At 44.3% G+C, this 25,756-nt stretch overlaps 1 protein-coding gene across 2 annotated transcripts; it reads left to right on the top strand.

Annotated features, from left to right (window-relative positions):
- ZNF10 (zinc finger protein 10) lies at window positions 56-25,195 on the top strand. Of its 2 annotated transcripts, none has more exons than XM_021072890.1 (5): window positions 56-262; window positions 13,023-13,113; window positions 15,883-16,009; window positions 16,363-16,458; window positions 21,164-25,195. In XM_021072890.1, the coding sequence occupies exons 2-5, from the start codon at window positions 13,081-13,083 to the stop codon at window positions 22,621-22,623; spliced, it is 1,716 nt and encodes a 571-aa protein (XP_020928549.1). In that variant the 5' UTR covers window positions 56-262; window positions 13,023-13,080; the 3' UTR covers window positions 22,624-25,195. The 2 variants fall into 2 exon arrangements, with proteins under 2 accessions (XP_020928549.1, XP_005658594.1); XM_005658537.3 differs by lacking the exon at window positions 56-262 and adding an exon at window positions 13,260-13,331.

The raw sequence follows: 25,756 nt of genomic DNA, 5'->3' as shown, positions 1-25,756 counted from the left end.
AGGCTTGCTCAGCTCGCGGGTCGTGATTGGCAGGGACGCGTGCGCGTGCGTGTGAGCGAGGGCCGGACGCGGCGTGGGACGCGGCGTGGGGAGGGCGTGGGCGCTAGGAGGCCGGGTGGGAGGGCGCAGCGGCCGCCGGTTCTGGACTGCGCGGGGCGTGGAGGCCTAGTCCGGAGCGCGCCGGCTGCGGCCCCTGCCATTGTGACGGCGTCGTCCCCGCCCCGGATCTCCCAGGTGCGGAGCCTCCGGGTGCTGATCGCAGGTACGCACGAAAGGGCCGGTTTCGTGCTCGCTTCTCCGAGACGTTGTACCCCTGTTTGTTAACCTCGTCGTTCTGGGCCGGCGGTCGTTTCACCGGCAAGTGGTTTTTTTTCTCTGACTTTCGCCCCCCCGGCCTGGGTGTACCCTGGTGCCCAGGAGTTCCCGCCGTCGCGTTAGTGGGACAGGACCCTAGTACTGGAATGTGCCGGGAGGTGGTGCGGAATTTGAACCGCTTGTTCTCAGCGATGCAGAATAACGTTCTCATATTCCGGTTTACCTTTTCTTTCCCAATTGGGACTAGATGTTTAAAAATTTGAGTATGCCCTTTCCAGCGGCTGCTGAACGTGATTATGCTCATTTTTGTTAGCGTAGGAACAGGGAATGTCTTATATTCCATCGTGGTCGTACTGGCTTTAAAAAGTACGTATATGTACTACCGGCTTTAACTGGCGGATGTTATAGAAGTTATATGCTGCAAACATTGAAGTAGGTCTACTTTAAATAAACTTGGTGGCCACAAGGGGCGGATCGTTTTCTATTTCTTCGTCTAGTCTAAAAATACTCATTTAAAAAAAATTTTCACTTAATGAAATTACTTTGACATTATTTTCCTCAAAATTTATCAGTTAGTGTTATCAATATTTCCAGTGTTTTAAGATTGAGTGGGTTTGTGTGTACTCTTTAAAAGAAACAAACTGCATCTCCAGCTCCTAGCTTCCTGATCTTCATTTGCTTGTTATTTATTTTTATATCAAGTAGATTAACTGGAGGTGTGTTTGTGTTTAACCCATTTTTGTTTTTCATAGACAGCTCATAATATGTTTTTATTTTCCCTTGACACTGGAGTAGTTAAACCAATCAACTTTGTACGTTAACATCTAGAATAAATGCCAGAAGAGAAGGTTGACATCAAAATTACATGGGTCCTATCGAAAGTATATGAAGAAGGTGAAGAATTTAAATTATACCTACACTGCACATACAGAATATATTGTTAAAGAAAAAAAAGGAAATAGAAGGGAAGATGGGTTATCATCCAATATGCTAGCTAAAAAGCCTCTTTCATGTTAGAGATGTTGGCAAGTTAACCACCTGGGAAATACACAACCCTTTCCTGCCCTTTTTTAAACCACCTCAACATTACACTAATTTTTCTCTATGACCTGACTAATCTCCTCTCGTTTCAATTAAAATTGTCCCTTGGAGTTCCCGTCATGGCTCAGTGGTAACAAACCCAACTAATATCCATGAGGATGTGGGTTTCATCTCTGGCCTCGATCAATGGGTTAAGGATCCAGTGTTGCTGTGAGCTGCGGTGTAGATCGCAGATGTGGCTCGGATCCTCTGTTGCTGTGGCATAGGCTCTGACAGCTGTACCTCCGATTTGACCCCTAGCCTGGGAACTTCATATGCTGCAGGCGAGGTCCTGAAAAAGCAAAAAAAAAAAAAAAAAAAGCCCATCACGGACTTCCAGTTGTGGCTCAGCAAGTTGAGAACCCGATATAGTATCCAGGAGGATGTGGGTTTGATACTTGGCTTCAATCAGTGGGTTAAGGATCCATTTCTGCAAGCTGCAGCATAGGTGACAGATGCAGCTGATTCCCCTGTTGCCATGGTTGTGGTGTAGGCCAGCAGCCCGTAGCTCTGATTCAAACCCTAGCCTGGAAACTTTCATATGCTGCACATAGGGCCCTAAAGAAAAAAAAAATTGTCCTTTCTTGCCAAGCCTCCTGGACACTGCATTGCACACATTCCTGCCCTTTCTTGAAAATTGTTCATTTGTTCTTTTCGTTCCTTTTCTCAGCACGTGGCTCTTAGCATGTGCCAGTCTCAGGGCAGGTTTTGAGAAATATCGTAAATGAAGTCTGCTTATCAGTATTTTATGTAAACATGTCAAAATTCTGTTTTGAGCACAGTGGTAACATCAGGGTGATAGTGGCCTCATAGAATGAGTTTGGGAGTATTCTTTTCTCTGCAATTTTTTGGAGTAGTTTCAGAAGGATAGGTACTAACTCTTCTATAAATGTTTTCTAGAATTCGCCTATGAAACCATCTGGTCTTGGACTTTTGTTTTTTTGGAAGTTTTTTAATCACAGTTTCAATTTCAGTATTTGTGATTGGTCCTTTCATCTTTCTTTTTCTTTCTGGTTCAGTCTTTGAAGATTCTAAGATGCTAAGAATTTGTCCATTACTTCTAGGTTGTCCATTTATTGGCATATAGTTGCTTGTGGTGGTCTGTTATGATCTTTTGTATTTCTGTGATATCTGTCGTAACTTCTCCTTTTTCATTTCTGATTTTATTGATTTGAGCCCTCTTTTTTTCTTGATGTGTCTGCTAACGGCAACGCCGGATCGTTAACCCACTGAGCAAGGGCAGGGACCGAACCCGCAACCTCATGGTTCCTAGTCGGATTCGTTAACCACTGCGCCACGACGGGAACTCCAGTTTTCTTGATCTTTACAAAGAACCAGCTTTTTGTTTCACTGATCTTTTTGTTTGTTTTCTTTGTTTCTATTTCATTTATTTTTGCTCTTTGTGATTTCTTTCCTTCTACTCACTTTGGGTTTTGCTTGTTCTTTGTTCTCTAGTTGTTTTATCTTACTTATTTATTTCCTATTCCAGACTAGAAGTCAGATCTGAGCTGCAATAGTGACCTACGCTGCAGCACCACATCCTTTAACCCACTGTGCCTGGCTAGAGATCAAACTTGTGTCCTAGTGCTGCAAAGACACTGCCAATCCCATTGTGCCACAGTGGGAACTCCTTTCCAGTTGCTTTAGGTATAAAGTTAGTTTGAGATTTTTCTAGTTTCCTGAAGTAGGCTTGTATTACCATAAACTTCCCTCTTAGAACTGCTTTTGCAGCATCCCAGAGGCTTTGTTTTTTTTTAATTTTTTTTGTCTTTTTGTCTTTTCTAGGGCTGCACCTGCAGCATATGGAAGTTCCCAGGCTAGGGTCTAATCGGAGCTGTAGCTGCCAGTCTATGCCAGAGCCACAGCAACGCCAGATCCAAGCTGCATCTGCGACCTACACCACAGCTCAGGGCAACATCAGATCCTTAACCCACTGAAATGAGGCCAGGAATTGAACCTGCAACCTCATGGTTGCTAGTCGGATTTGTTAACCACTGAGCCACGATGGGAACTCCCCATTCCAGAGGCTTTGGATCATTGTGTCTTCATTGTCATTTGTCTAGGTTTTATTGTTTTTATTTTTGCTTTTTCGCCTTTTAAGGGTGCACCCATGGCATATGGAGGTTCCTGGGCTAGGGGTTGAATTGGAGCTGTAGCTTCTAGCCTACACCATGCAGGATCCAAGGCACTTCTGCGACCTACACCACAGCTCACAGCAGTGCCAGATTGTTTAGGCTTTTTTGTTGTTGTTGTTGTTGTCTTTTTTGCCATTTCTTGGGCCGCTCCCGCAGCACATAGAGGTTCCCGGGCTAGGGGTCTAATTGGAGCTGTAGCCACTGGCCTGCGCCAGAGCCACAGCAACGTGGATCTGAGCTGCGTCTGCAACCTACACCACAGCTCACGGCAACACCGGATCCTTAACCCACTGATCAAGGCCAGGGATTGAACCCGCAACCTCGTGGTTCCTAGTTGGATTCGTTAGCCATTGCGCCACAACAGGAACTTCTGTTTAGGCATTTTTTGATTTCTTCAGTGATCCATTGGTTGTTTAGTAGCATATTGTTAAAGTGTCTGTGTTTTTGTGTTTTTTTGGAGTTTTTTTCTTGTTGTTGATGTCTAGTCTTGTGGTCAGAACAAATACTTCCTATGATTTCAGTTTTCTTAAATTTACTGAGGCTTGATTCGTGGCCCGGAATGTGATCTGTCCTAGAGAATATTCTGTGTGTGCTTGAGAAGAATGTGTGTTTTTTGCTGCTTTCAGATGGCATGTTCTATGATTATCTATTAAGCTTATCTGATCTAATGCATCATTCAAGGTTAGTGTTTCCTTGTTGATTTTCTGTCTGGATGATTTCTTAATTGCTGTGAGTGGGGTGTTAAAGTTCCCCACTATTATTCTGTTATTGTCACTTGCTGCTCTTATGGCTATTAGCAGTTGCCTATGAGTGATCCTGTGGTGGTGCATATGTATTTACAATTGTTATATCTTCTTTTTGAGTTGACCCTTTGATCATCAAGTAATGTTCTTTGTCTCTGGTAACATTTTTTTCTTTTTATAATGATTTTTACTTTTTTCCATCATAGCTGGTTTAAAAAACATGGAACACTTCACTAATTTGCATGTCATCCTTGTGCAGGGGCCATGGCAATCTTCTCTGTATCATTCCAATTTTAGTATGTGTGCTGCCAAAGTGGGCACTCTTATAACATTCTTTATCTTAAAGTCCATTTTGTCTAATGTGAGCATTGCTACTCCAGCTTTCCTTTTATTTCTGTTTGCATGGGGTATCTTTTTCTTCCATCCTCTCACTTTCAGTTTGTATATGTCCCTGGAATTGAAGTGGGTCTCTTTTAGACAGCATATATATGGATCTTGTTTTTTGTATCCATTCAGCCAGTCTTTGTCTTTTGGTTGGAGTATTTAGTGCATTTACATTTAAGATAATTATTGATATGTATGTTCTTATTGCCATTTTGTTAATTGTTGGTCTTCTTTTCTTCCCTCTTGTTCTTTCTTTCTTTCTTTCTTTTTCTTTTTCTTTTTTTTTTTCCTTTTAGGGCTGCACCTGTGGCATATGGAAGTTCCCAGGCTAGGGGTTGAATCAGAGCTGCAGCCTATACCAGATCTGAGCTGTGTCTGCAGCCTACACCACAGTTTATGGCAATGCCAGATCCTTAACCCATTGAGCGGGGCCAGGGATCGGCCAGGGATCAAATCCGCATCCTCACGTATACTAGTTGGGTTCATTACTGCTGAGCCACAATGAGAATTCCTTGTGATTTGATGACTATCTTTAGTGTTATGATTGAATTGCTTTTTCTTATTTGTGCATCTCTTGTAGGCTTTGGTTTGTGGTTACTATGAGGTTTTGATGTAGAAGTCTATATATATACAGGATTGTTTTAAGTTGCTGGTCTCTTAATTGGAAATGCATCTCTAGTATCCTACATTTGCTTTTTGTGTCTTTAAATATGTCTTTGCTATCTCTGCTGGCCCCAGACTTCTCACTTTGTGGCTGCTGGGCCCATTGGCCTGATCATTCCTTCTCCTTCGCAGATCCCAAATACCAGTGAACTTATGCAGAATCTGAAGATTCCATATGCTATTTATGTGGCCCTAAAAATAAAAGGCATTCCATTGTGGCTCAGCAGGTTGAGAACCCTACACAGTAGCTATGAAAGTGTGGGTTTGATCTCTGATCTCTGGCCTTGCTTAGTGCATTAAGGATCCAGTGTTGTTGCAAGCTGAGTTGTAGGTTGCAGCTGCTGCTTTGATTTGACCCCTAGCCCAGGAACTTCCATATGCCACAGTACGGCTGTTTAAAAAAAAAAAAAAAAAAAAAAGAGGATGTCCCATCATGGCTCAGTGGTTAACAAACCTGACTAGTATCCATGAGGATCTGCGTTCGATCCCTGGCCTTGCTCAGTGGGTTAAGGATCTGTCATTGCCATGAGCTGTGGCATAGGTCACGGACACAGCTCCGTTCCCACATTGCTGTGGCTGTGGTGTAGGGCAGCAGCTGTAGCTCTGATTGGACCCCTAGCCTGGGACCTTCCATATGCTGCGGGTGCAGCCCTAGAAAGACAAAAGACAAAAAAAAAAAAAAGAAAGAAAGAAAAAGAAAAGAATTACCTACTCCAGATCTCAGTGTGAGGGCAGTTGAAGTGGCCTGCTCATTTAAGAAGAGGCTTCTGTTCCCAGAGTTCCCGTCGTGGCTCAGTGGTTAACGAATCCGACTAGGAACCATGAGGTTGGGGATTTGATTCCTGGCCTTGCTCAGTGGGTTGAGGATCCGGTGTTGCCATGAGCTGTGGTGTAGGTCGCAGATGCGGCTTGGATCCTGCGTTGCTGTGGCTCTGGTGTAGGCCGGTGGCTACAGCTCCAATTAGACCCCTAGCCTGGGAACTACATGCCGTGGGAGTGGCCCTAGAAAAAGGCAAAAAGACAAAAAAAAAAAAAAAAAAAAAAAGAAAAAAGAGGCTTCTGTTTCCATTGTGATTCAGCAGAAAGAACCCAACTAGTATCCATGAGGATGCAGGTTCCATTCCTGGCCTTGCTCAGTGGGTTGGGGATCCATTGTTGCCATGAGCTATGGTGTAGGTTGCAACTCTGATCCTGCATTGCTCTGGCTGTAGTGTAGGCCGGCAGCTGCAGCTCCAGTTTGACCTCTAGCTTGGGAACCTCCATATGCCATGGGTGGGACCCTTAAAAAAAAAAAAGAGGCTTCTCCTACTTCTAGTGGCAGGTGGGTGGTGATCCGGAGCAGTGCCTCAGCTAACCTAGGTACGTGCCTAGCAAGAGGTTAAAGGTGGGGCTGCTGCTTCAGCTTCCAGAATTAGGTTTCCTCACGTTATAGGCAAGTGTTGGAGGAGTATATGTGGGTTATTAGCCATTGTTACATTGAAGGAGAGAATTACCTCTCTCAGCCAGTGTATGAACACGTAGCATCTTTCCTGTCAGTCTTCAAGCTAGTATCAATAGGTTTTTTTCTCCTCTAGTTTGCTTCCTAGATGTTAATTTTTCTTTTTCTTTTCTTTCTTTTCTTTTTTTTAGGGCCGCACCCTTGGCGTTTGGAAGTTCCCAGGCTAGGGGCCAAATCATACCTGCAGCTGCCGGCCTATGCTACACATAGCCATAGCCACTCCAGATCCAAGCCGCATCTGCAACCTACACCACAGCTGATGGCAACAGCAGATCTTTAACCCACTGAGCTAGGGCAGGGAACCCGTGTCCTCATTATACTAGTCGAGCCACAACAGGAACTCTTGCTTCCTAGACGTTGATATATGCCAGTTTACTTCTGTTCCTACAGTTTGTTTTGCTCTCCATGTTATCTTTGGTTCATCTGTATGCTTTAATGGGTTCATCTGATAATACCACTGGTTAGCTGTATTGGATTTTACTGTTGCCTAGTGGGTTTTATAGGAATTACATCACGGCATTGTTGACATGAAGGACTCTATCCTTCTGCCTGCCTTGCCTGCATCTCACAGTGGAAGAGTATAGTCACTCTCAAATCTGGGACAAAAGGATCCATCCCCCCTTGTCAAGAGGTTGTCCTGTTGGGGAACACAGCTGTGTCACTTGAGCAGATACAGCAGAGAGGGAATGTGGAAGGAGATGACACAGCCAGCTAACCCTCCCCTTGACATGGGTCCTCCTCCATCTCTTTTCTGGCTCATTGAGTTCAAAACCCACCCTATCCTCTTTCTAGTCCCTACCCCCAACACCTTATCATCCGTTAATATCATCTCGTCCTTAGGAGTCATCTTTAATCCTTAACCTGTCTTCACCTCCATAGGACATACCAACCTTTCCAAAACCTGCCTGCTCCCCACTGCTACCCTCCACAGCCCTAATTTGCGATCCTGGCTTCTGGACTGTGCTGTGCCTCCTGCCTGGTTTCCTTGCAGCTGTTGTATCTTCCTGCATCAGACAACCACCCCCAATGCAGACAAATCCATTAACATTCCACAGCCCGTAAGCAAGAGTCCATATTTCTTTCTTTCTTTTTTTTTTTTTTTTGTTTTTGCCTTTTCTAGGGCTGCTACCTGTGGCATATGGAGGTTCCCAGGCTAGGGGTCTAATCAGAGCTGTAGCCACTGGCCTACGCAAGAGCCACAGCAACAGGGGATCCGAGCCTTGTCTGCAACCTACACCACAGCTCACGGCAATGCTGGATCCTGAATCCACTGATCAAGGCCAGGGATTGAACCCACAACCTCATAGTTCCTAGTCGGATTCCTTAACCATTGAGCCATGACAGGAACTCCCAAGAGTCCATGTTTCTGAGGATGGTGATTTTGGTCTCAGCCCAGCCTGTTTCTGGTTGCTCTCTGCCCTGCAGTCACCAGCCATACTGAGCTTCTGACTCCCACGGCACTGTCTTTGTTCACACAGTTCCTCACCCTTGTTTATCTGCCTGGACTCAGCCCTGCAATTGTGCAGGGTGCCATCTTCAGTGTTCCACCAGCTGCTTGAGGGAAGCATCAGCACTTAGGTGTTTTTTTTTTTTTTTTGTCTTTTGTCTTCTGTCTTTTTAGGGCCCCACCCACGGCACATGGAGGTTCCCAGGCTAGGGGTCCAATTGGAGCTGTTGCTGCCAGCCTGTGCCACAGCCACAGCAATGCCAGATCCAAGCCACATCTTTGACCTACACCACAGCTCACAGCAGCGCCAGATCTCCAACCCACTGAGCAAGGCCAGGGATTGAACCCACAATGTCATAGTTCCCAGTCAGATCCGTTTCTGCTGTACCACAACAGGAACTCCAGCGCTTAGGTTTTTATCTACTGTGCTTAAAACAGAGCCAGGATCAGAGTAAGTGATCAGGAACTGTGTAGTAAAATGATAGAAGATCCAAATTTAAATCGTCAAGGTAGTTTACCAGCTTACCTGCTATTTCCTTAAAATAAATGAAAATAGCAACTGTAGAGAAGCAACCGTGAAGTAGTGTTGCCAGTTGCATAAAAAGATCCGTTATGTATGTACTGACTAATGATCTGATTACCCCCCAAAAATGGTAAAAAGTGAGAATTAAATAGGTTATCTAACTGCTTAGATTAGTTGTTCTCAACCTTGGCTGCATATCAAAACCACTGAGAGAGCTATTTAGAAAAAAAAAATTTTTTTTAAGCTTGATCCCCTCTTTAGAAAATTAAATCAGAATCTCTCAGTGGGGGAGGAGGACTTGGGACCCAGGTGTAAATAATTTGTCAATATACGGGGCACTTCGATGTGTAGTCAGGCTAAAAACTACCAGCTTAAAGTTTTGAGTGAGTTAACTGAAAGTGGATGTTAAGGGAAATTAGGGTGATGTGAGATTAATTGCAAACTGTTTGTGTTTTAAATCATTAAATAGGAGCATCATTGGGATGAACCTTAGATATCCATTTAAACTGGAGGCAGTATTATAGTTTGAGGTTTCCTTTTTTCTTTTTCTTTTTGGTCTTTGGTCCTTTTAGGGCTGCACGCATGGCATATGGAGATTCCCAGGCTAGGGGTCTAATTGGAGCTACAGCTGCTGGCCTATGCCACAGCCACAGCAATGCCAGATCCGAGCCACGTCTGTGACCTACACCACAGCTCACGGCAATGCCGGATGCTTAACCCACTGAGCGAGGCCAGGGATCAAACCCACAACCTCAAGGTTCCTAGTCAGATTCGTTTCCCCCCCCTTTTTTCCTGTTTTGTCTGTTTTTTCGTTTTTAAAAATTTGATTGAAGTATAGTTGTTTTACAATGTTGTGTTAATTTTTGCTGTAGGGTTCGTTTGTTTTAGAGTAAGATCTGATTAAAACTGTATTAGTGACCAGAACTTTCCTGCTTCCGTAGGCAGCCTGTTCTGCTGCCAAATGTCATTGATTAATAGTGTTTGATATGTTGATTTGTGATTGACTTCTTGGCAAGTCCACACATTTTTCCTAATCCTGCCCTCTGGAATGATTCAGAATAAATGTCATCTCTGTTGCATGATATAAGTGCGTAAAACCATTCTCTTGCTTCCCTTAAGACATTTCTTCTGCTGGCATAACATCCCTGGCTGTTTCAGCCTTTACACACCAGACATTGAAAAGTGAGCTCAGCACTCAGCCCTGAAACAGCCCCTGGCTTGTCATGGGCACTTGGTGCACATCTGATGCAGGGAAGTGAAAACAGAGGAGCCTCGTGTGTTTGTTCCACCTTTCCATCCCAGACACTATGGATCCTGACTCCCTCCTCTGATAACGTCCACATGGGACAGGTGTCCACTTTTGTATTTTTTTTTTTTTCTATTTTCTTTGCTTTTTAGGGCCGAACCTGTGGAATATGGAAGTTCCCAGGCTAGGGGTCAGATCGAACTGCTGGCCTACACCACAGCCACTGCAACATGGGATCTGAGCTGCCACAGCTTGCAGCAACGCCAGATCCTTTAACTCACTGAGTGAGGCCAGGGATCAAACCTGTGTCCTTGTAGAAACTAGTTGGGTTCTTAACCCTCTGAGCCACAGCGGGAACACCTACTTCTATATCTTAATACCCACTTCTAGTATGTTCCACTAAAGTTTATAAGTAGACTTTTCTCAAGTTTTGTGGCCCTAAAAAGACCAAAAAAAAAAAAAATTCTTAAAAAAAAAAGTGAAACTTGCATTTTTTAGAGAGATGGCGCTCATCGGAGTGAGAAAGACCTGAGGCAGAGAAACCAAGCCTGGAGCAGGCCATGGCAGCAGGAATCTAGAGAAAGAGAGAGACTGGAAAAACTTGTAGGAGGGGTTCACAGGCTGCAGTAACTGATTGGAGGTCAGAAGCACAGAGTCTACCAAGATGCTTGCATTGCCTGGTCCTTGGATGTCATTTATTTTTTAAACAAACAAATAATCCTTACCATGTGTCAGGCACGGTTTTACATGTTTTACAAGTAGTGACTCATTTAATTCTCATAATAACCCTGTGGGTAGGCAGTATTTTGTCCCCATAGTATAGATGAAAAGACTGAGATATTGAGATGTTAAGAAACCACCCAGTGAGTAATGGAGCAGGGATCTGAACCCAGGCAGCCTGGCCACGGAATCCATGCTGTTAACCACAGTAGAGGTTAGGGAAGGAGGTGGGGGGTAGAGGGCAGAGTGATCTGTTCATTCTTGCCTGGCACTTAGCCTGTCATGAGCTGAGCAATGGGACAGACTGTGGGGGTGACACCAGAAGATGTGTCCTGTGTCCTGGAAGATGAGGGGGGAGGGGTCATTGAAATGGAGACTGGGAAAGACTGAGGAAGGAACAAAGGGAAACCTTTGTTAAGCTAATTATAATTTTAAAGACAATTTTAAAGTTTTATTGAGGTATAGTTGATTTGCAACGTTGTGATGTTGTAATTTCTGCCATACAACAGAGTGATTCAGTTACACATATACAAACAGCCATTCTTTTTCTGCTTCTTACCCCAAATAGATTATCATTTCCTATGCTAAATAGTGGGTCCCTGTTGACCAATCATTCCGTATACCACAGTGTGCGTATGCCAGTTCCAACCCCTCAGTCCGTCCCTCCTCACCAGCCTGTCCCCTTTGGGAGCCATAAATTTGTTTTCAAAGCCTGTGAGTCTGTTTCTGTTCTGCAAATAAGTTCGTCTGTACTATTTTTTAGACTCCACACATGTGTGATAACATATGATGTTGGTCTTTCACTGTCTGATGACTTCACTTAGTATGATAATCTCTAGGTCCATCCAGGTTGCTGCAGTGGCAATATTTCATTCTTTTTTATGGCCAAGTAATATTCTATTTTATATATGTACCACATCTTTTTGTCTTTTCTGTCCTTTTAGGCCCATACCCACGGCATATGGAGGTTTTTTTTGCATGTGGTACGTGGAAGTTGCAGGGCCAGGGTTGGAATACATGACAGCTGTGACCCAAACCACAGCAGTGACAATGACAGATCCTTAACCCTCTGAGCCACCAGGGAACTCTGAGAGTTACTGCTTTGATGTTTCAGAGTTTCTTTTTGGGGTGATGAAAAAGTTTTGGAATTAGTGATGGTGGCTTGCACAACATTGTGAATCTGCTTAATGCCCCTAAACTGTACACTTAACAATGATTAAAATGGCAAATTTTGTTATATTTATTTTGGCACAACTTTAAAGTTTGCTTTTAGTATACCAAAAAACCTTGGTGTATACACTTGGAGTGGATGAATTGTATGGTATGTGAGACATCTCAAATATAGCTATTTAAAAAAAGAACAGGAGTTCCCGTCGTGGCGCAGTGGTTAACGAATCTGACTAGGAACCATGAGGTTGCGGGTTTGATCCCTGCCCTTTCTCAGTGGGTTAAGGATCCGGCGTTGCCGTGAGCTGTGGTGTAGGTTGCAGACGCGGCTCGGATCCCGAGTTGCTGTGGCTCTGGCACAGGCCGGTGGCTACAGCTCCGATTCAACCCCTAGCCTGGGAACCTCCATATGCCGCGGGAGCGGCCCAAGAAATAGCAACAACAACAACAACAACAACAAAAAAAGACAAAAAGACCAAAAAAAAAAAAAAAACAAAGGAAAAATAAAGAGATGGTCAGATATTCAAAAGCAGAAAGAATTTATTTATTTATTTATTTTGCTCTTTTGTCCTTTTTCTGTCTTTCCTAGGGCCGCACCTGTGGCATACGGAGGGTCCCAGGCTAGGGGTCTAATCTGAGCTATAGCCTCCGGCCTATGCCACAGCCACAGCAACGCCAGATCTGAGCCGCATCTGCGACCCACACCACAGTTCACGGCAGCACCAGATCCTTAACCCACTGTGTGAGGCCAGGGATCGAACCCACAACCTCATGGTTCCTAGTCAGATTCATTAACCACTGAGCCATGAGGGGAACTCCTAAAAGTATTTTTAAAAGAAGATGATTTGTTGTAGTATTAGAATCATTTAATTCCAGATGGAATTTAGCATGGAACTCCAGAGATTAAGGGAGTCGGGGGAGGCAGTCTTCAGAGCTCTTTTCTTCCTGCTCCTTGGGATTCAGGCACCGTGGGTGTATTTCTGGAAGAATCTGCAGTCCTCTGTGTGTGGGGTGTGTACACACTGGTCTGAGGGAATCTGGGCTCCTAATAACAAGCTCCCAGTTACAGCACTTCCCTTCATGTCTCTTCCTTTTCCACAGCTTCACCTGCCTGGGATCTGCTGTTACTCAGGAGAGCATCATCAAGAGCCAGGAGGGCATGGAGGCTGCGGTGTTAACTGCCTGGCCCCATGTAAGTTGGGCTGCCTTCATTCTGTGTTGTTTTCCAACTGAGAATCCCATTTTGATTAAGGGTTTTTAAGGGGTCTTAGACACTTCCTGTAGCAGACAAGCACCATTTTGTTGCTTTATTTGTACTTTTACTCCCTTTGCTGTCAGAGAAACAAAAGTTGAGTAGAAACGTGTGTGATGCCGAGGACTCCGATGAGATGCTCCTTCATCTGCAATAAGGTGCTGAACCCATGGCAAGCTTTTCCCTTAGGGATTATGAGAGAACTGGGGTTCTCTGGGCCCTGCTGGTCTTGGGGTATGACATCTGTGTTAGTTCTTCCCTGGGGGGCTGCCTGTTTGGGGGAGCTTGGGGACAAGTTAGGTGATTATCCAGGAGTAACTGACCAACAGAAACAGTGACTGGGAGTGTGCACGGAGACGGATGGCTGGGGGCGGTGGGTCCTCTGGGGATGAAGCGTCTGGGTTGGGGACCCTCCCTCAGCCTCTTTCAGCTTCACCCCTAGAGAATCCCACATACTTTATTTCTATGTATATTGAAAAACCCACTTGAAATCAGCTTTTGCTTTGGGTTGCCCTACGTATTTTGAAGGATACTAGTCCATTGTATTTACCCAGATATTTACTCTTTTTCTTGCTTATCGATCATTCCTGAAATTTAAAGTTTCTCTCTTGTATCATTGCCCTTTTTCCTGAAGAATTACCTCTAGCATACTTTTATTTATTTATTTATTTTTTCTTTTTTTCTTTTTTGTCTTTTCTAGGGCTGTACTCACGGCATAGGGAGGTTCCCAGGCTAGGGGTCTAATCGGGGCTGTAGCTGCCAGCCTACTCCACAGCCACAGCAATGCGGGATGCGAGCCGCATCTGTGACCTACGCCACAGCTCATGGCAATGCCAGCTCCTTAACCCACTGAGCAAGGCCATGGATTTAACCTGCAGCCTCACAGTTCCTAGTCAGATTCATTAACCACTGAGCCACAACAGAAACTCCACCTTTAGCATACTTTTAGAGCAAATCTGCTGATTACAAAGTCTGTTAGTTTAACTTTACTTGGCAATGTGTTTTTTCATTAATGAAAGATATTTTCACCCCATATTGAAAGTCTGGCACAACAGTTCTTCTTCTTCTTTTTTTTTTTTTTTTTTGTCCTTTTAGGGCTGCATCCACGGCATATGGAAGTTCCCAGGGTAGGGGTTGAATCAGAGCTGCAGCTGCCGCCCTATGCCACACACAGCCACAGCAACGCTGGATTCAAGCCATGTCTGTGACCTACACCACAGCTCACGGCAACACCAGATCCTTAATCCATTGAGCGAGGCCAGGGATTGAACCTGCATCCTCATGGATACTGGTCAAATTTGTTTCCACTGAGCCACAACAGGAACTCTGACAGTTCTTTCCTTTCAAGCATTGACTGCCACCCCCCCCAGCCCCCCACTGTCCCCTGTCTTTTGACTTTCAAGATCTTTGATGGAAACCCTCAGTCATTCAGATGGCTTTTTTCTAAATGTAGGTGTAATCTACAGTTTTTTTGACATGGCTAATAAAGGCCTTGATTCAGTATTATTTTGCTACTGGCTTAGCAGGTTAAGGACCCGATATTCTCTCTGTGAATATGCAAGTTCGATCCCTGGCTTCACTCAGTGGGTTAAGGATCTAGTGTTACAGTGAGCTGTGGTGTAGGTGGCAGATGCGGCTCAGATCTGGTGTTGCTATGGCTGTGGTATAGGCCAGTGGCTGCAGCTCCAATTTGATCCCAGGCCCAGGAGCTTCCATATGCAGCAGGTGCAGTTCTAGAAAGAAAATAAATATATAATCTCTTACCCATTTTTTAATGCCTCCTAATTTTTAGGAAAAATGTTTTGGTAAATTATTTTAGGCCATAAAATGTGGCTACCTGGGTCTCTTAAGCATTAAGCTGTCCTCGAATTCAAACTGTTTTTCTGTTCTTTCCCTCCTTGAAGTAGGTTCTTTATTTCACACAGTGTAAGTGTAGATTAACTTCTTTTTTTTCTTTTTGTCCTTCTAGGGCCTCACCTGAGGCACATGGAGGTTCCCAGACTAGGGGTCTAATCGGAGCTATAGCTGCCAGCCTCCACCAGAGCCACAGCAACGCAGGATCCAAGCCGAGTCTGCAACCTACACCACAGCTCACAACAACGCCAGATCCTTAGCCCATTGAGTGAGGCCAGGGATCGAACCCACATCCTCATGGATGCTAGTCTGGTTCATTTGTTAACTTGTTAACTGCTGAGCCATGACAGGATCTCCTGTAGATTAACTTCCTTTTTTTCTTTTCTTTTGTTTTCTTTTTTGGCTTCCCCACGGTGTATAGGAGTTCCCAGGCCAGGGATCAGATCCGAATTGCAGTTGCTCCCTAGGCTGCAGCTGCAGCAATGCTGAATCCCAAACCCCACTGTGCCAGGCTGGGGATTGAACCTGTATCCCAGCACTCCCAAGACGCTGCCAGTCCTGTTGTGCTACAGTGGGAGTTCCTGATTTTCCAGGCTTTAGCTGTTTACAACATAACTGGTTTAAACCAAAGTGCTTCTGACAGTTTCTACACCTAAAGCATAACATGGAACAGGTTTCTAGACAGTAGGTACTTAATGCCCTTCCTTTTAGGACTTGACCAGAACTCAACATACATACTGCTCATTCCTAGAGTCAGTTCTGGTCCATGCTCTTTTCTGCCTGATCTGTCAATATTCAGGAAATGGAGGGCAAAGATACATATCTGGCTCAATGTAAACTTATTTTGTGTTGTAGACACTGGTGACCTTCAAGGACGTATTGGTGAACTTCTCCAGGGAGGAGTGGAAGCTGCTGGACACTGCCCAGCAGGTCATGTACAAAGATGTGATGCTGGAGAACTACAGAAACCTGGTGTCCTTGGGTAAGACTGACCTCTGTCTCAGGGATTTGGGTTCCTCATTGATGAGAAGGTACAGAGATCTGAGCTGTACATTAAGAGTGTGAGCTTGGGGTCTGGGACCTAATTTCTCTGAGGCTTAGAACAGGATTTTCTTATTCCACTTGCTTTTATGGGGAAAAAAAAAAGTTGTTTTGATTTTTTTTGAATTTCTAAGAGTGTATGTTTTGCTGCCTCTGTAGCCCTCCTCGTCTACTCTTCAGTGCCTCCAGGACTGTTGAAAGGGTCAGGGGTTGGGGTTGAACCTGGGACACTTCTGTGTGTCCAGCCCAGAGCCCCCAACCCACACCCAGGCCTCTGTTTTTCCCTGTGAACAGGGCTTCAGCTTCCCAAGCCAGATGTCATCCTCCGGTTGGAGAAAGGGGAGGACCTATGGCCAGTGGAGAGAGGGATTCGCCAGGAGCCCTGCCCAGGTGAGGACCAGACCACCTGCTCAGGCAGGTGACCCAGTGAGAGTGGTCACCAGTTCTCTGTGTGTCTAAGACAGGAACTGTGTTTACTCTCCTTCTCTTTTCCCCTCGCTTGTTTGCTGTCTACAGCCTTGTTGCACTTCCATTTGCAGTCATTAAAATTACCTTTCTGGGAGTTCCCCTTGTGGCTTTTCAGTAACAAACCCAACTGGCATCCATGAGGATGAAGGTGCAATCCCTGGCCTCGCTCAGTGGGTTAAGGATCTGGCGTTGCTGTGAGCTATGGTGTAGGTCTCAGATGTGGCTCGGATCTGGCATGGCTGTGGCTGTGGCTGTGGCTGGCAGCAACAGCTCTGATCAGACCCCTAGCCTGGGAACTTCCATATGCCACAGGTACGGCCCTAAAAAGACAAAAAAGGGAAAAAAATTTTCTTTCTGTTGATGCTGCTTCCTGATTGTTACCCCTAACTCCAGCACCTGCTTTCTCTTATTTTCCATAGAATTATTTCACTCATCTTGGGCTGTCTTGTCCCTGTCTTCCTGTCCTGTGCCCTTTCCTGTGGCCCCTGTTCTACAGCCCCTGTAAGCTCTTCTGGGGCCCCCCATCACCTGCCCCTGCCTGGGGTTGTCTCCTGCTAGTTAGAAAATTGCTGCAGGGGACTCACCAGTTCCTGTGCTTAACTCCCCTTCCTTTCCAGAATTGCTAGAAACGCCTTTTTTCTCACTATAGTCCAGCTCTTTTATTTTGTTTTCTTTTCAATGTATTCCTCTTCACTTTTGTCTTAAACACCTCTAAAATGCAGCTATCGTGTAGATTTGTAGGAATCCACTAGCATCATTTCTTTTTCCCAGCTTCCCTGAGCAGAGAAGAGCCGTCCTCTGGGCTAAGAGATGGAAGGCAGTCCTTCACCTTTGTCCTTTTCCTCTCTAAGGTGTCATTCGCCGGCTTCTGTTTCTAAGCTCAGTCCTCTGATGTCTTTCTCTTAGCCCACCTGTCTGGGTGTTGCTGCCTCACGTGGGCAGAGCAGCCAGGGAGCCTACCAGTGGACCCCCGCCCCTGGTGGCTCTAGGACACACAGCTGCCAGGTCCAGTGCAGTCTGGGTGAGTTGTAATTGTCCACAGTGTCAGGTGCTCCCCTGCATCTCAGGCTTGAGTGTGATGTAAATAAAGTCTGTCACAGCACGCTTATCCTGGAAGTTTCGACTCTATCCATTTCCTATGACACCTTTTTTTTTTTGGCCGTGCCTATGGCTTGAGAAAGCTCCTGGGCCAGGGATCAAACCTGTACCGCAGCAGCAAACTGCAGTAACAACACTGGATCCTTAACCTGCTGAGCCACACAGGAACTCGCTGTGAAACCTGATGCATTAAGTACAGGTTCCTTCTTTTTCTGAGTTTTCACTTTGTCTCCTTTGTTTGTTTGTTTGTTACAGTGCCGCATCTGCTACATATGGAAGTTCCCAGGCTAGGGGTCGAATCAGAGCTACACCTGCCAGCCTACACCACAGCCACAGCAACTCAGGATCTGACTGGTGTGAGGTGACGCCTCATTGTAGTTTTGATTGGTGTTTCTCTAATAATTAGTTTTGTTGAGCATTTTTTCATGTACCTGCTGGCCATCCGTATGTCTTCTTTGGCGAAATGTCTTTTTAGATCTTTTGCCCATTTTTCAACTGGGTTATTTGTTTTTTTATTGTTGAGTTGTATGAGTTGTTTGTGTATTTCAGAGGTTAAGCCCTTGTTGGTTGCATTATTTGTAACTGTTTTCTCCCTATTTTATGTTACATGTATTGTGTCTTTTGTTTGTTTTTCCTTTTTGGCTACCCTGTGGCATATGGAGTTCTCAGGCCAGAGATCAGATCCAAGCCACTATTGCAACCTAAGTCACAGCTGTGGCAACACCAGATCCTTAACCCACTGTGCTGGGCTGGGGATCAAACCTGTGTCCTAGTGCTCCCAAGACACCATTGATCCCGTTCTGCCACAGTGGGAACTCTTATATGTATTGTTTTGAGCACAATTTTAAAAAAATAAATAAATCAGGGTGGGGGAGAAACTAGTGACTAAGAAATTTGTGAGTGAAAATTAGGACTGGTTGTAGGGGTTGGTTGTACAAAGAAGGTGGTGAGGAGCGTGGTGCAGCGTTTTTTACCAGGTGTATTAGTTTCCCATGGCTGCCAAAAACAGTTCCACAAACAGAGTGGCTTAAGTTCACAAATGTATTTTCTCACAGTTCTGGAGGTCAGAAGTCTGGAATCAGGTGTGGGAAGGCTGTGTGCCCTCTGAAGCCTCTAGGGGAGGCTCCTTCCTGCCTCGTCCAACTCTGGTGCCCTGGGTACCCTTTGGTTTGTACATGTATCCCTTCAACCATCCTGCATCTTCCCACGGCCATCTTCCCTGTGTGCCATCTCTGTGTCTCCTCTCCTTGTAAGGACACCAGTCAGGGTCCTCCCTACCCCCATACAGATTTATCTTGACTAATTACATCTGCCATGATCCTGGTTCCAAATAAGCCCATAGCCTGTGATGCTGGGGGTTAGACATCAGGGGATGTGGTTCACCCCCTCACCTTGTAAGGTATCGAATTGCCCTATATTTGTAGGGGAGGTAATGTTGGGTAAATAGTGGGGCTTTTTCTAGATTTCACAACCAAACATTTTAGCTGAAAGGCATTGAGAAACAAACTTAGGCTCTGAACCCAGGGAAGTAATTTGCAGTAATGTGCATGTTAAGCAGAAGGGCGAACAGTCCAGGAGAGTGTGAGTTAGGGCCCAGGTTCTGGGTTAGTGTCCTCTGTTGGTCCTATTAGTTTTTTTTTTTTTTTTTTTTTTTTTTTTTTTTTTTTTTTTTTTTTTTTTGGTCTTTTTGTCTTTTCTTGTTGTTGTTGTTGCTATTTCTTGGGCCGCTCCCGCGGCATATGGAGGTTCCCAGGCTAGGGGTTGAATCGGAGCTGTAGCCACCGGCCTACACCAGAGCCACAGCAACGCAGGATCCGAGCCACGTCTGCAACCTACACCACAGCTCATGGCAACGCCGGATCGTTAACCCACTGAGCAAGGGCAGGGACCGAACCCGCAACCTCATGGTTCCTAGTCGGATTCGTTAACCACTGTGCCACGACGGGAACTCCAGTTTAATTAAATCTTGTTGTCTCAAAACAAAGAAACCAAAGTTAGAAGACGGAATGATGAAACAGCAAGTCTTATAAATGGTGTTGCTTTGACCACACGTGCATCAGATGTTGATGAGCTCCCACCTTCATGACACTTGGGATAAACTTATTGGTCCTTGGGTGACAGATTAGCAAAATGATTTTTTTTTCTTTTTATGGCCATATCTGTGGATTATGGAAGTTCCCGGTCCAGGAATTGAATCAGAGCTGCAGCTGAAGCCTACAACACAGCCACAGCAACACTGGATCCAAGGCACATCTGTGACCTGTGCTGTGCAATGCTAGATCCTTAACCCACTGAGTGAGACCCAGGATCAGTCTGCATCCTCAGAGAGGTAGTGTCTGGTCCTTAATCCACTGAGCCACAACAGGAAGTCCACAAAATGATTTCTTGAGAAGTGTAGCAACTTGTCTAAATTCACCACAAGTAGGAGTTACCATTCTGGCTCAGCAGGTTAAGAACCCGACCTAGTGTCCCTGAGGATGTGGGTTCAATCCCTGGCCTCCCTCAGTTAAGGATCCAGCGTTGCTGCAAGCTGCAGTATAGGTCACAGAAGCAGCTCGGATCTGGTGTTGCTGTGGCTATGGTGTAGGCTGGCAGCTGCAGCTCCGATTCAACCCCTAGCTTGGGAACTTTATATGCCACAAGTGCAGCCCTAAAAAGACAAAAGAAAAAAAAAAAAAGGTCAGGAGTTCCACTGTGGCCCAGCAGAAACAAATCAGACTAGTATCCTTGAAGACACAGGTTCGATCCCTGGCCTCGCTCAGTGGGTTCAAGGATCCAGTGTTGCCACGAGCTGCGGTGTAGGTTACAAATGCAGCTCAGATCCCATGTTGCTGTGGCTGTGGTGTAGTCTGGCAGCTACAGCTTTGATTGGACCCCTAACCTGGGAACTTCCATATATCACAAGTGCAGCCCTAAAAAGCAAAAAAGAAAGAAAGAAAATTCACCACAAGTAGTGGTAAACCTTAGGTTAGATTAGAACCTGTGACTTCTGGGCTGTTGCTCTCCCAGCCCATCATGTGGCTTTTCTGAGAGGTTCACTATGTCAGTCACCTGTAATTCTTCTGCACTGCTTTGGTGATACAGATGAGAGGCATTGCCTGACATATGGCTGAATTCATGGTTTAAGAATGTTAAATTGGTTGTAGTGTGAGGAATCCATGTCAGGGCGGGGCCTGGCAGCAAGTAGACATGTTAATTTCTTATGTTATTAGTAGTCAGATTAGACAATAGGAGCACAGCCCTTTCTGTGGGTCTTCTTAATTACCACCCCAGCACTGAATATTCTGATTGCACATTTCCTAGCCAGTCCTTTGGCTTCTCTTATTACTCTTTGCTCCTTTTATGTGCATATTTTTCCCAGTGCATTTCCTGTTTAAGGCTCTTCCTTCCCCTTCTCATTCTCTGTCAAGTTTACAAAACTATATTTAAAAGCAACTCTACATGATTTACATACTTTTTTCTACATACATCCTACTATTCTGGCCTTCATACTTCTTTTAGTTATGCAAAGCTTTTTCCTTTCTTTCAGATTTGGATACTGCGGTAGAAATTAAATCAATTTCCAGTCAGAGTGTTTCTAAAGATAAACAGTTTTGTGACATTAAAGTGGAAAGAAAGGCAAAGAATGATCTCTGGTATTTGTCATTGGAAGAAGTCTGGACATGTGAAAGTCAGTTGGACAGGTCCCAGGACAGCCAGGAGAGACATCTGAGGCAAGTGGCATTCACCCAGAAGAAAACACTTCCTCAGGAGAGAGTCTGTGAAAATGGGAAATCTGGGGGAAACTGTCTTCTTCCCGCCCAGCTAGTACTTCAAGGGTATTTCCGTAAACATGACTCACATCCTAAAAGTTTAAAACACGATTTAGTTTTCAGTGGTCATCAGGAAGGTTATGCAAGCAACAGCAATGACTGTGATCAGACCTTCTGTCAAAACATTCATCTTATTCAATTTGCAAGAACTCAAGCAGGAGGTAAATCATACCAATGCACTGATAACAACTCTCTTCCTCATGGTACATCCCTTGGTATATCGAAGGGTACACATCGAGAGAAACCCTATGAATGTAAGGAGTGTGGAAAATTCTTCAGCTGGCGCTCTAATCTTACCAGGCACCGGCTTATTCATACTGGAGAAAAACCCTATGATTGTAAAGAATGTGGAAAATCTTTCAGCCGAAGTTCTCACCTTGTTGGACATCAAAAGACTCATACTGGTGAGGAACCCTATGAATGTAAAGAATGTGGAAAATCCTTCAGCTGGTTCTCTCACCTTGTCACTCATCAGAGAACTCATACAGGAGACAAACTCTACACATGCAACCAGTGTGGGAAGTCTTTTGTTCACAGCTCTAGGCTTATTAGGCACCAGAGAACTCATACTGGAGAGAAACCATATGAATGTCCTGAATGTGGGAAATCTTTCAGACAGAGCACACATCTCATTCTGCATCAGAGAACTCATGGTAGAGTGAGGCCCTATGCATGCACTGAATGTGGGAAGTCTTATAGCCAGAGATCTCACCTTGTTGTGCATCATAGAACTCACACTGGGCTGAAACCCTTCGAGTGTAAAGATTGTGGAAAATGCTTTAGTCGAAGCTCTCACCTTTTCTCACATCAGAGAACCCATACTGGGGAGAAACCATATGAATGCCATGATTGTGGGAAATCCTTCAGCCAGAGTTCTGCACTCATTGTGCACCAGAGAATTCATACTGGAGAGAAACCATACGAATGTTGTCAGTGTGGGAAAGCCTTCATTAGAAAGAATGACCTTATTAAGCACCAGAGGGTTCATGTTGGAGAAGAGACATATAAATGTAATCATTGTGGGATTATCTTCAGCCAGAGCTCTCCATTTATAGTACATCAGATAGCTCACACTGGAGAGCAATTCCTAACATGTAATCAGTGTGGGACAGCCCTTGTTAACAGCCCTAACCTTATTAGGTACCAGACAAATCATATTAGAGAAAATGCATATTAATGTAATGGAAAATTCTTTACCAACAGCAATAACTGTATTTTATCTTGGAGAATTCCTTCTGCAGAGAAGCTGCTTTCAGTCTTGTTACAACCCTTTTGTGCACTAGAGAACTGGTTCCAGAGGGGTAAAAACCACACACATTTCATTTTAGTACATCAGATTATTTTTTTCCAAGTAATTGGCCTGGGAGCATTCTTTCGTTTTGTGTTGTTTTTTAGGGCTGCACCCGTGGCATATGGAAATTCTCAGGCTAGCAGTCAAATCAGAGCTGCACCTGCTGGCCTGTGCCACAGCCACAGCAACCCATGATCCTTAACCCACTGAGCAAGGCCAGGGATCGAACTCTAATCCTGGATACTAGTCGGGTTCGTTCCCAGTGAGCCACAATGGGAACTCCTTGATCTGGGAGCATTCTTGAGCAAGCCTTAAATGCTAAAATCTAAGAAGACACCATTAAGTTGGTAAGCTGTTGAGAAATAATCCATTTTTGTTTCCTTAAAAGAGAGTACTACCTCAAAAAGACAAATAAGCGAGAGTTATTGCTGAGGAGAATAATAGTTGATATAGTTAACAAAAGATAGAAAATAATATTCCAGTGAATTAATATCCCACTTTTTTACTTGATTGTCTTTTTCTCTCTCTTAGGACACTTTGTGGTGTTCAGTCTGTTTTATGTGTCTCATATAAACTACATTTTTCCTAGCAGCAGGGAAAAATCTCATAGGCAGAGAAGGAAGAACATGTTTACTACCGATAATACCCATTTTAAATATATTTGCATGTGGGCAACAATTAAAAATGTATCTACAGATAAATGAACAGGATTGATTTGCTGGATAATGGAATTATGAGTGAGTGTTATAGTCTGTTTGGTGGTGTCACTGTAATTGTTACTTGAACACATTTTTATATATTAAAAAAGGATATCTAGTTTTTCTATTCTACCATCAAGGAAGGTTGGAAATTTCCTGCTCTCAAACTTTCCCATTAATTCTAAGTTGTCTGTGGGTCACAGAGTTGTGCTCCTGGGAGCTCAAACACAGTGAGTCTCTGGATGTTGGAACCTTTGGTGTTTGGAGACCCCCCAGAAAGCAGGAGCAGGTACCTGGGCAATACTTAGAGCAAGTATGCTCATAAAATAAACACGGCACTGCCCAAAGCCACCCTCCTTCACAGTGGTCTTTCATCTTGATAAAGAGAACTTAGTGGTTAAGAGTACAGGTTTGAACTAGTCTCCCCAAGTTGAAATCCCACCTCTTCACTTGCTGGGTGAACTTGGGCTTGCTTCCTAGCTTCTCTGTGCTTAACTTAGAGATGTCCTCCTCTGTAAATTAGGGATAATATTACTTACCTCGTGGAATTGTGGTGAGTGGTAAATGAGTAAACATATAAACAGCTTAGAATAGTGCCTGGTGTATGTTAAGTGCTTTATTATATTAACTGTGATGATACTGTTATTGCCCCACCCTGTTGTCTGTCATTTAATTTAAACCTGCTTGACTGCTACTAAGAACTGAGTTCTCACTTCCTTCAATTAGACATGTCTTCCATTTTACCTACATCAGAACTTACCAACCCTAGAAAACCACTGGCCCATAGTAGGTGTGTGGATTCATTTCTGAGGACAGGTAAACAGCTTCTCATGTTGTGTGCAGAAGTATTCTCTTTGCACAATGGTTTTCCCTTCAGGGAAGAGGAAGTTAATCTTCAGATTCTCTAGTAAATCCATGACCCAAAAAATTTGGTAAGAGAGTCTGTTTTAATTCTGTTTCATTCTGTAAATGGATCTTGTGTGTGAAAAGACTGGCTTTTTTTGCCATTTTCTAGCAAATTATATGCATATTTACATATACTAGATGCTCAATGATTGTTGAATGATAAATGTCGTTGAGACCTTCAGTCTCTCCCAGGTTAAATCTGAAACACTGCTTAGACTCTGGAACCTGAGACCTACAGAAGCACGAGGCCCTGCCCCTCTTCCTGGTGCAGGTAAAGTGAACTGAGTGGGCCCTACCTCGCACTTTGAGCCCCTCCTAGCACCTCAGTTACAGCTGCCATGCTTGTTGCTTACACACCACTGGTGTGTACCTTATCCCAAACAGAAATGGTCATTACAAGCAGTGGTTCTGTATGGGAGCAAAGGAGTAGCCCCGTAGCTGGGCCTCTTAGGATTTCTGATAACCCATGGCTCAATTTTCCTCAACTGTGTAGTGGGGATACTGCTGGGAACTAACACTGAGGGTGGTCGGGTGGATTAACTAAGATAACTTGTAAAGTACTTAAAACAGTGCCTGGCAAGTACTGTTTGTGTTAGCTAATAATAATAATATTACTGTTATTAATGTATGTCTGTGGATGATCACTGAAATGTTACTTCTAACAGTGCAAAATTTGCAGTATAAAAATGTGTAATAGCAAAACGGTTATTTATGGACATTAAAGTTATGCAAACAGAAAGTTTGGGAACATGAAAAGTGTCGATGCTGTGTTGTTATGAAAAAAAAAGCATGATAAATACTTGTCCATATGGAGTAAGCGCAGATGTGTAAAAATAAATGAGTTTAAAAAAAAACCTGAAATGAATCTTGCTCAAAACTCTAAGGAGATTTGTTAAAAGATTAATACCAGTTAACCTAAATATTGGGAAAATTGGTGTTTGCATGGTGGTCAAATGAAAAAGTTACCACACATTTTGGAGCCAGATGGGAGGGGTTAACCTCACACCCACCCCTACCAGTTCTGTGATTCTAGGCCACTGACTTGACCACTCTGGAGGGTGTCTTGTCATTTGGAAATGTTGGCAAAGTTCCCACTTCACAGGAAGATCAGTAAACAGTCCGTGGGCTCTTGAGTCCCCCTCCCTCCCTGCACCTGACCTGCCACCAGAGGGAAAGGTTTTAGCAGGTGAAGTGGGCCTTGTTTGGGCACAGCACCACGGCTCAGTCACCTGTGAGCTGGAAGCAAGGAAAAATCAGTAATACTCGTCTTGTCTTTGACATTTAAAAAAATATATTCATCATGGATTCTCTGCCAAAAAAGAAATGATTTTTAAGAATATTGCATTAAAATGTTTCTCTTACTACTGAATTTTTTGATTCCCCACCTACCTCACCCTAATCCAGCCTTATTGGAA

Source organism: Sus scrofa, chromosome 14, assembly GCF_000003025.6.
Source record: "Sus scrofa isolate TJ Tabasco breed Duroc chromosome 14, Sscrofa11.1, whole genome shotgun sequence".
Lineage (NCBI taxonomy): Eukaryota > Metazoa > Chordata > Mammalia > Artiodactyla > Suidae > Sus > Sus scrofa.
The sequence above is the reverse complement of the archived record's forward strand: the minus strand, read 5'-3'. Positions and strand labels throughout refer to the sequence as shown.

What these genes read in the sequence shown, in the direction of transcription:
- ZNF10 (XM_005658537.3), top strand. Translation starts at nt 13,290, where the DNA reads ATGCCGAGGACTCCGATGAGATGCTCCTTCATCTGCAATAAG. An exon ending in GCTCCTTCATCTGCAATAAG is followed by an intron (nt 13,332 to 15,882) that starts GTGCTGAACCCA and finishes TTTGTGTTGTAG; the next exon opens with ACACTGGTGACCTTCAAGGA. An exon ending in TCGCCAGGAGCCCTGCCCAG is followed by an intron (nt 16,459 to 21,163) that starts GTGAGGACCAGA and finishes CCTTTCTTTCAG; the next exon opens with ATTTGGATACTGCGGTAGAA.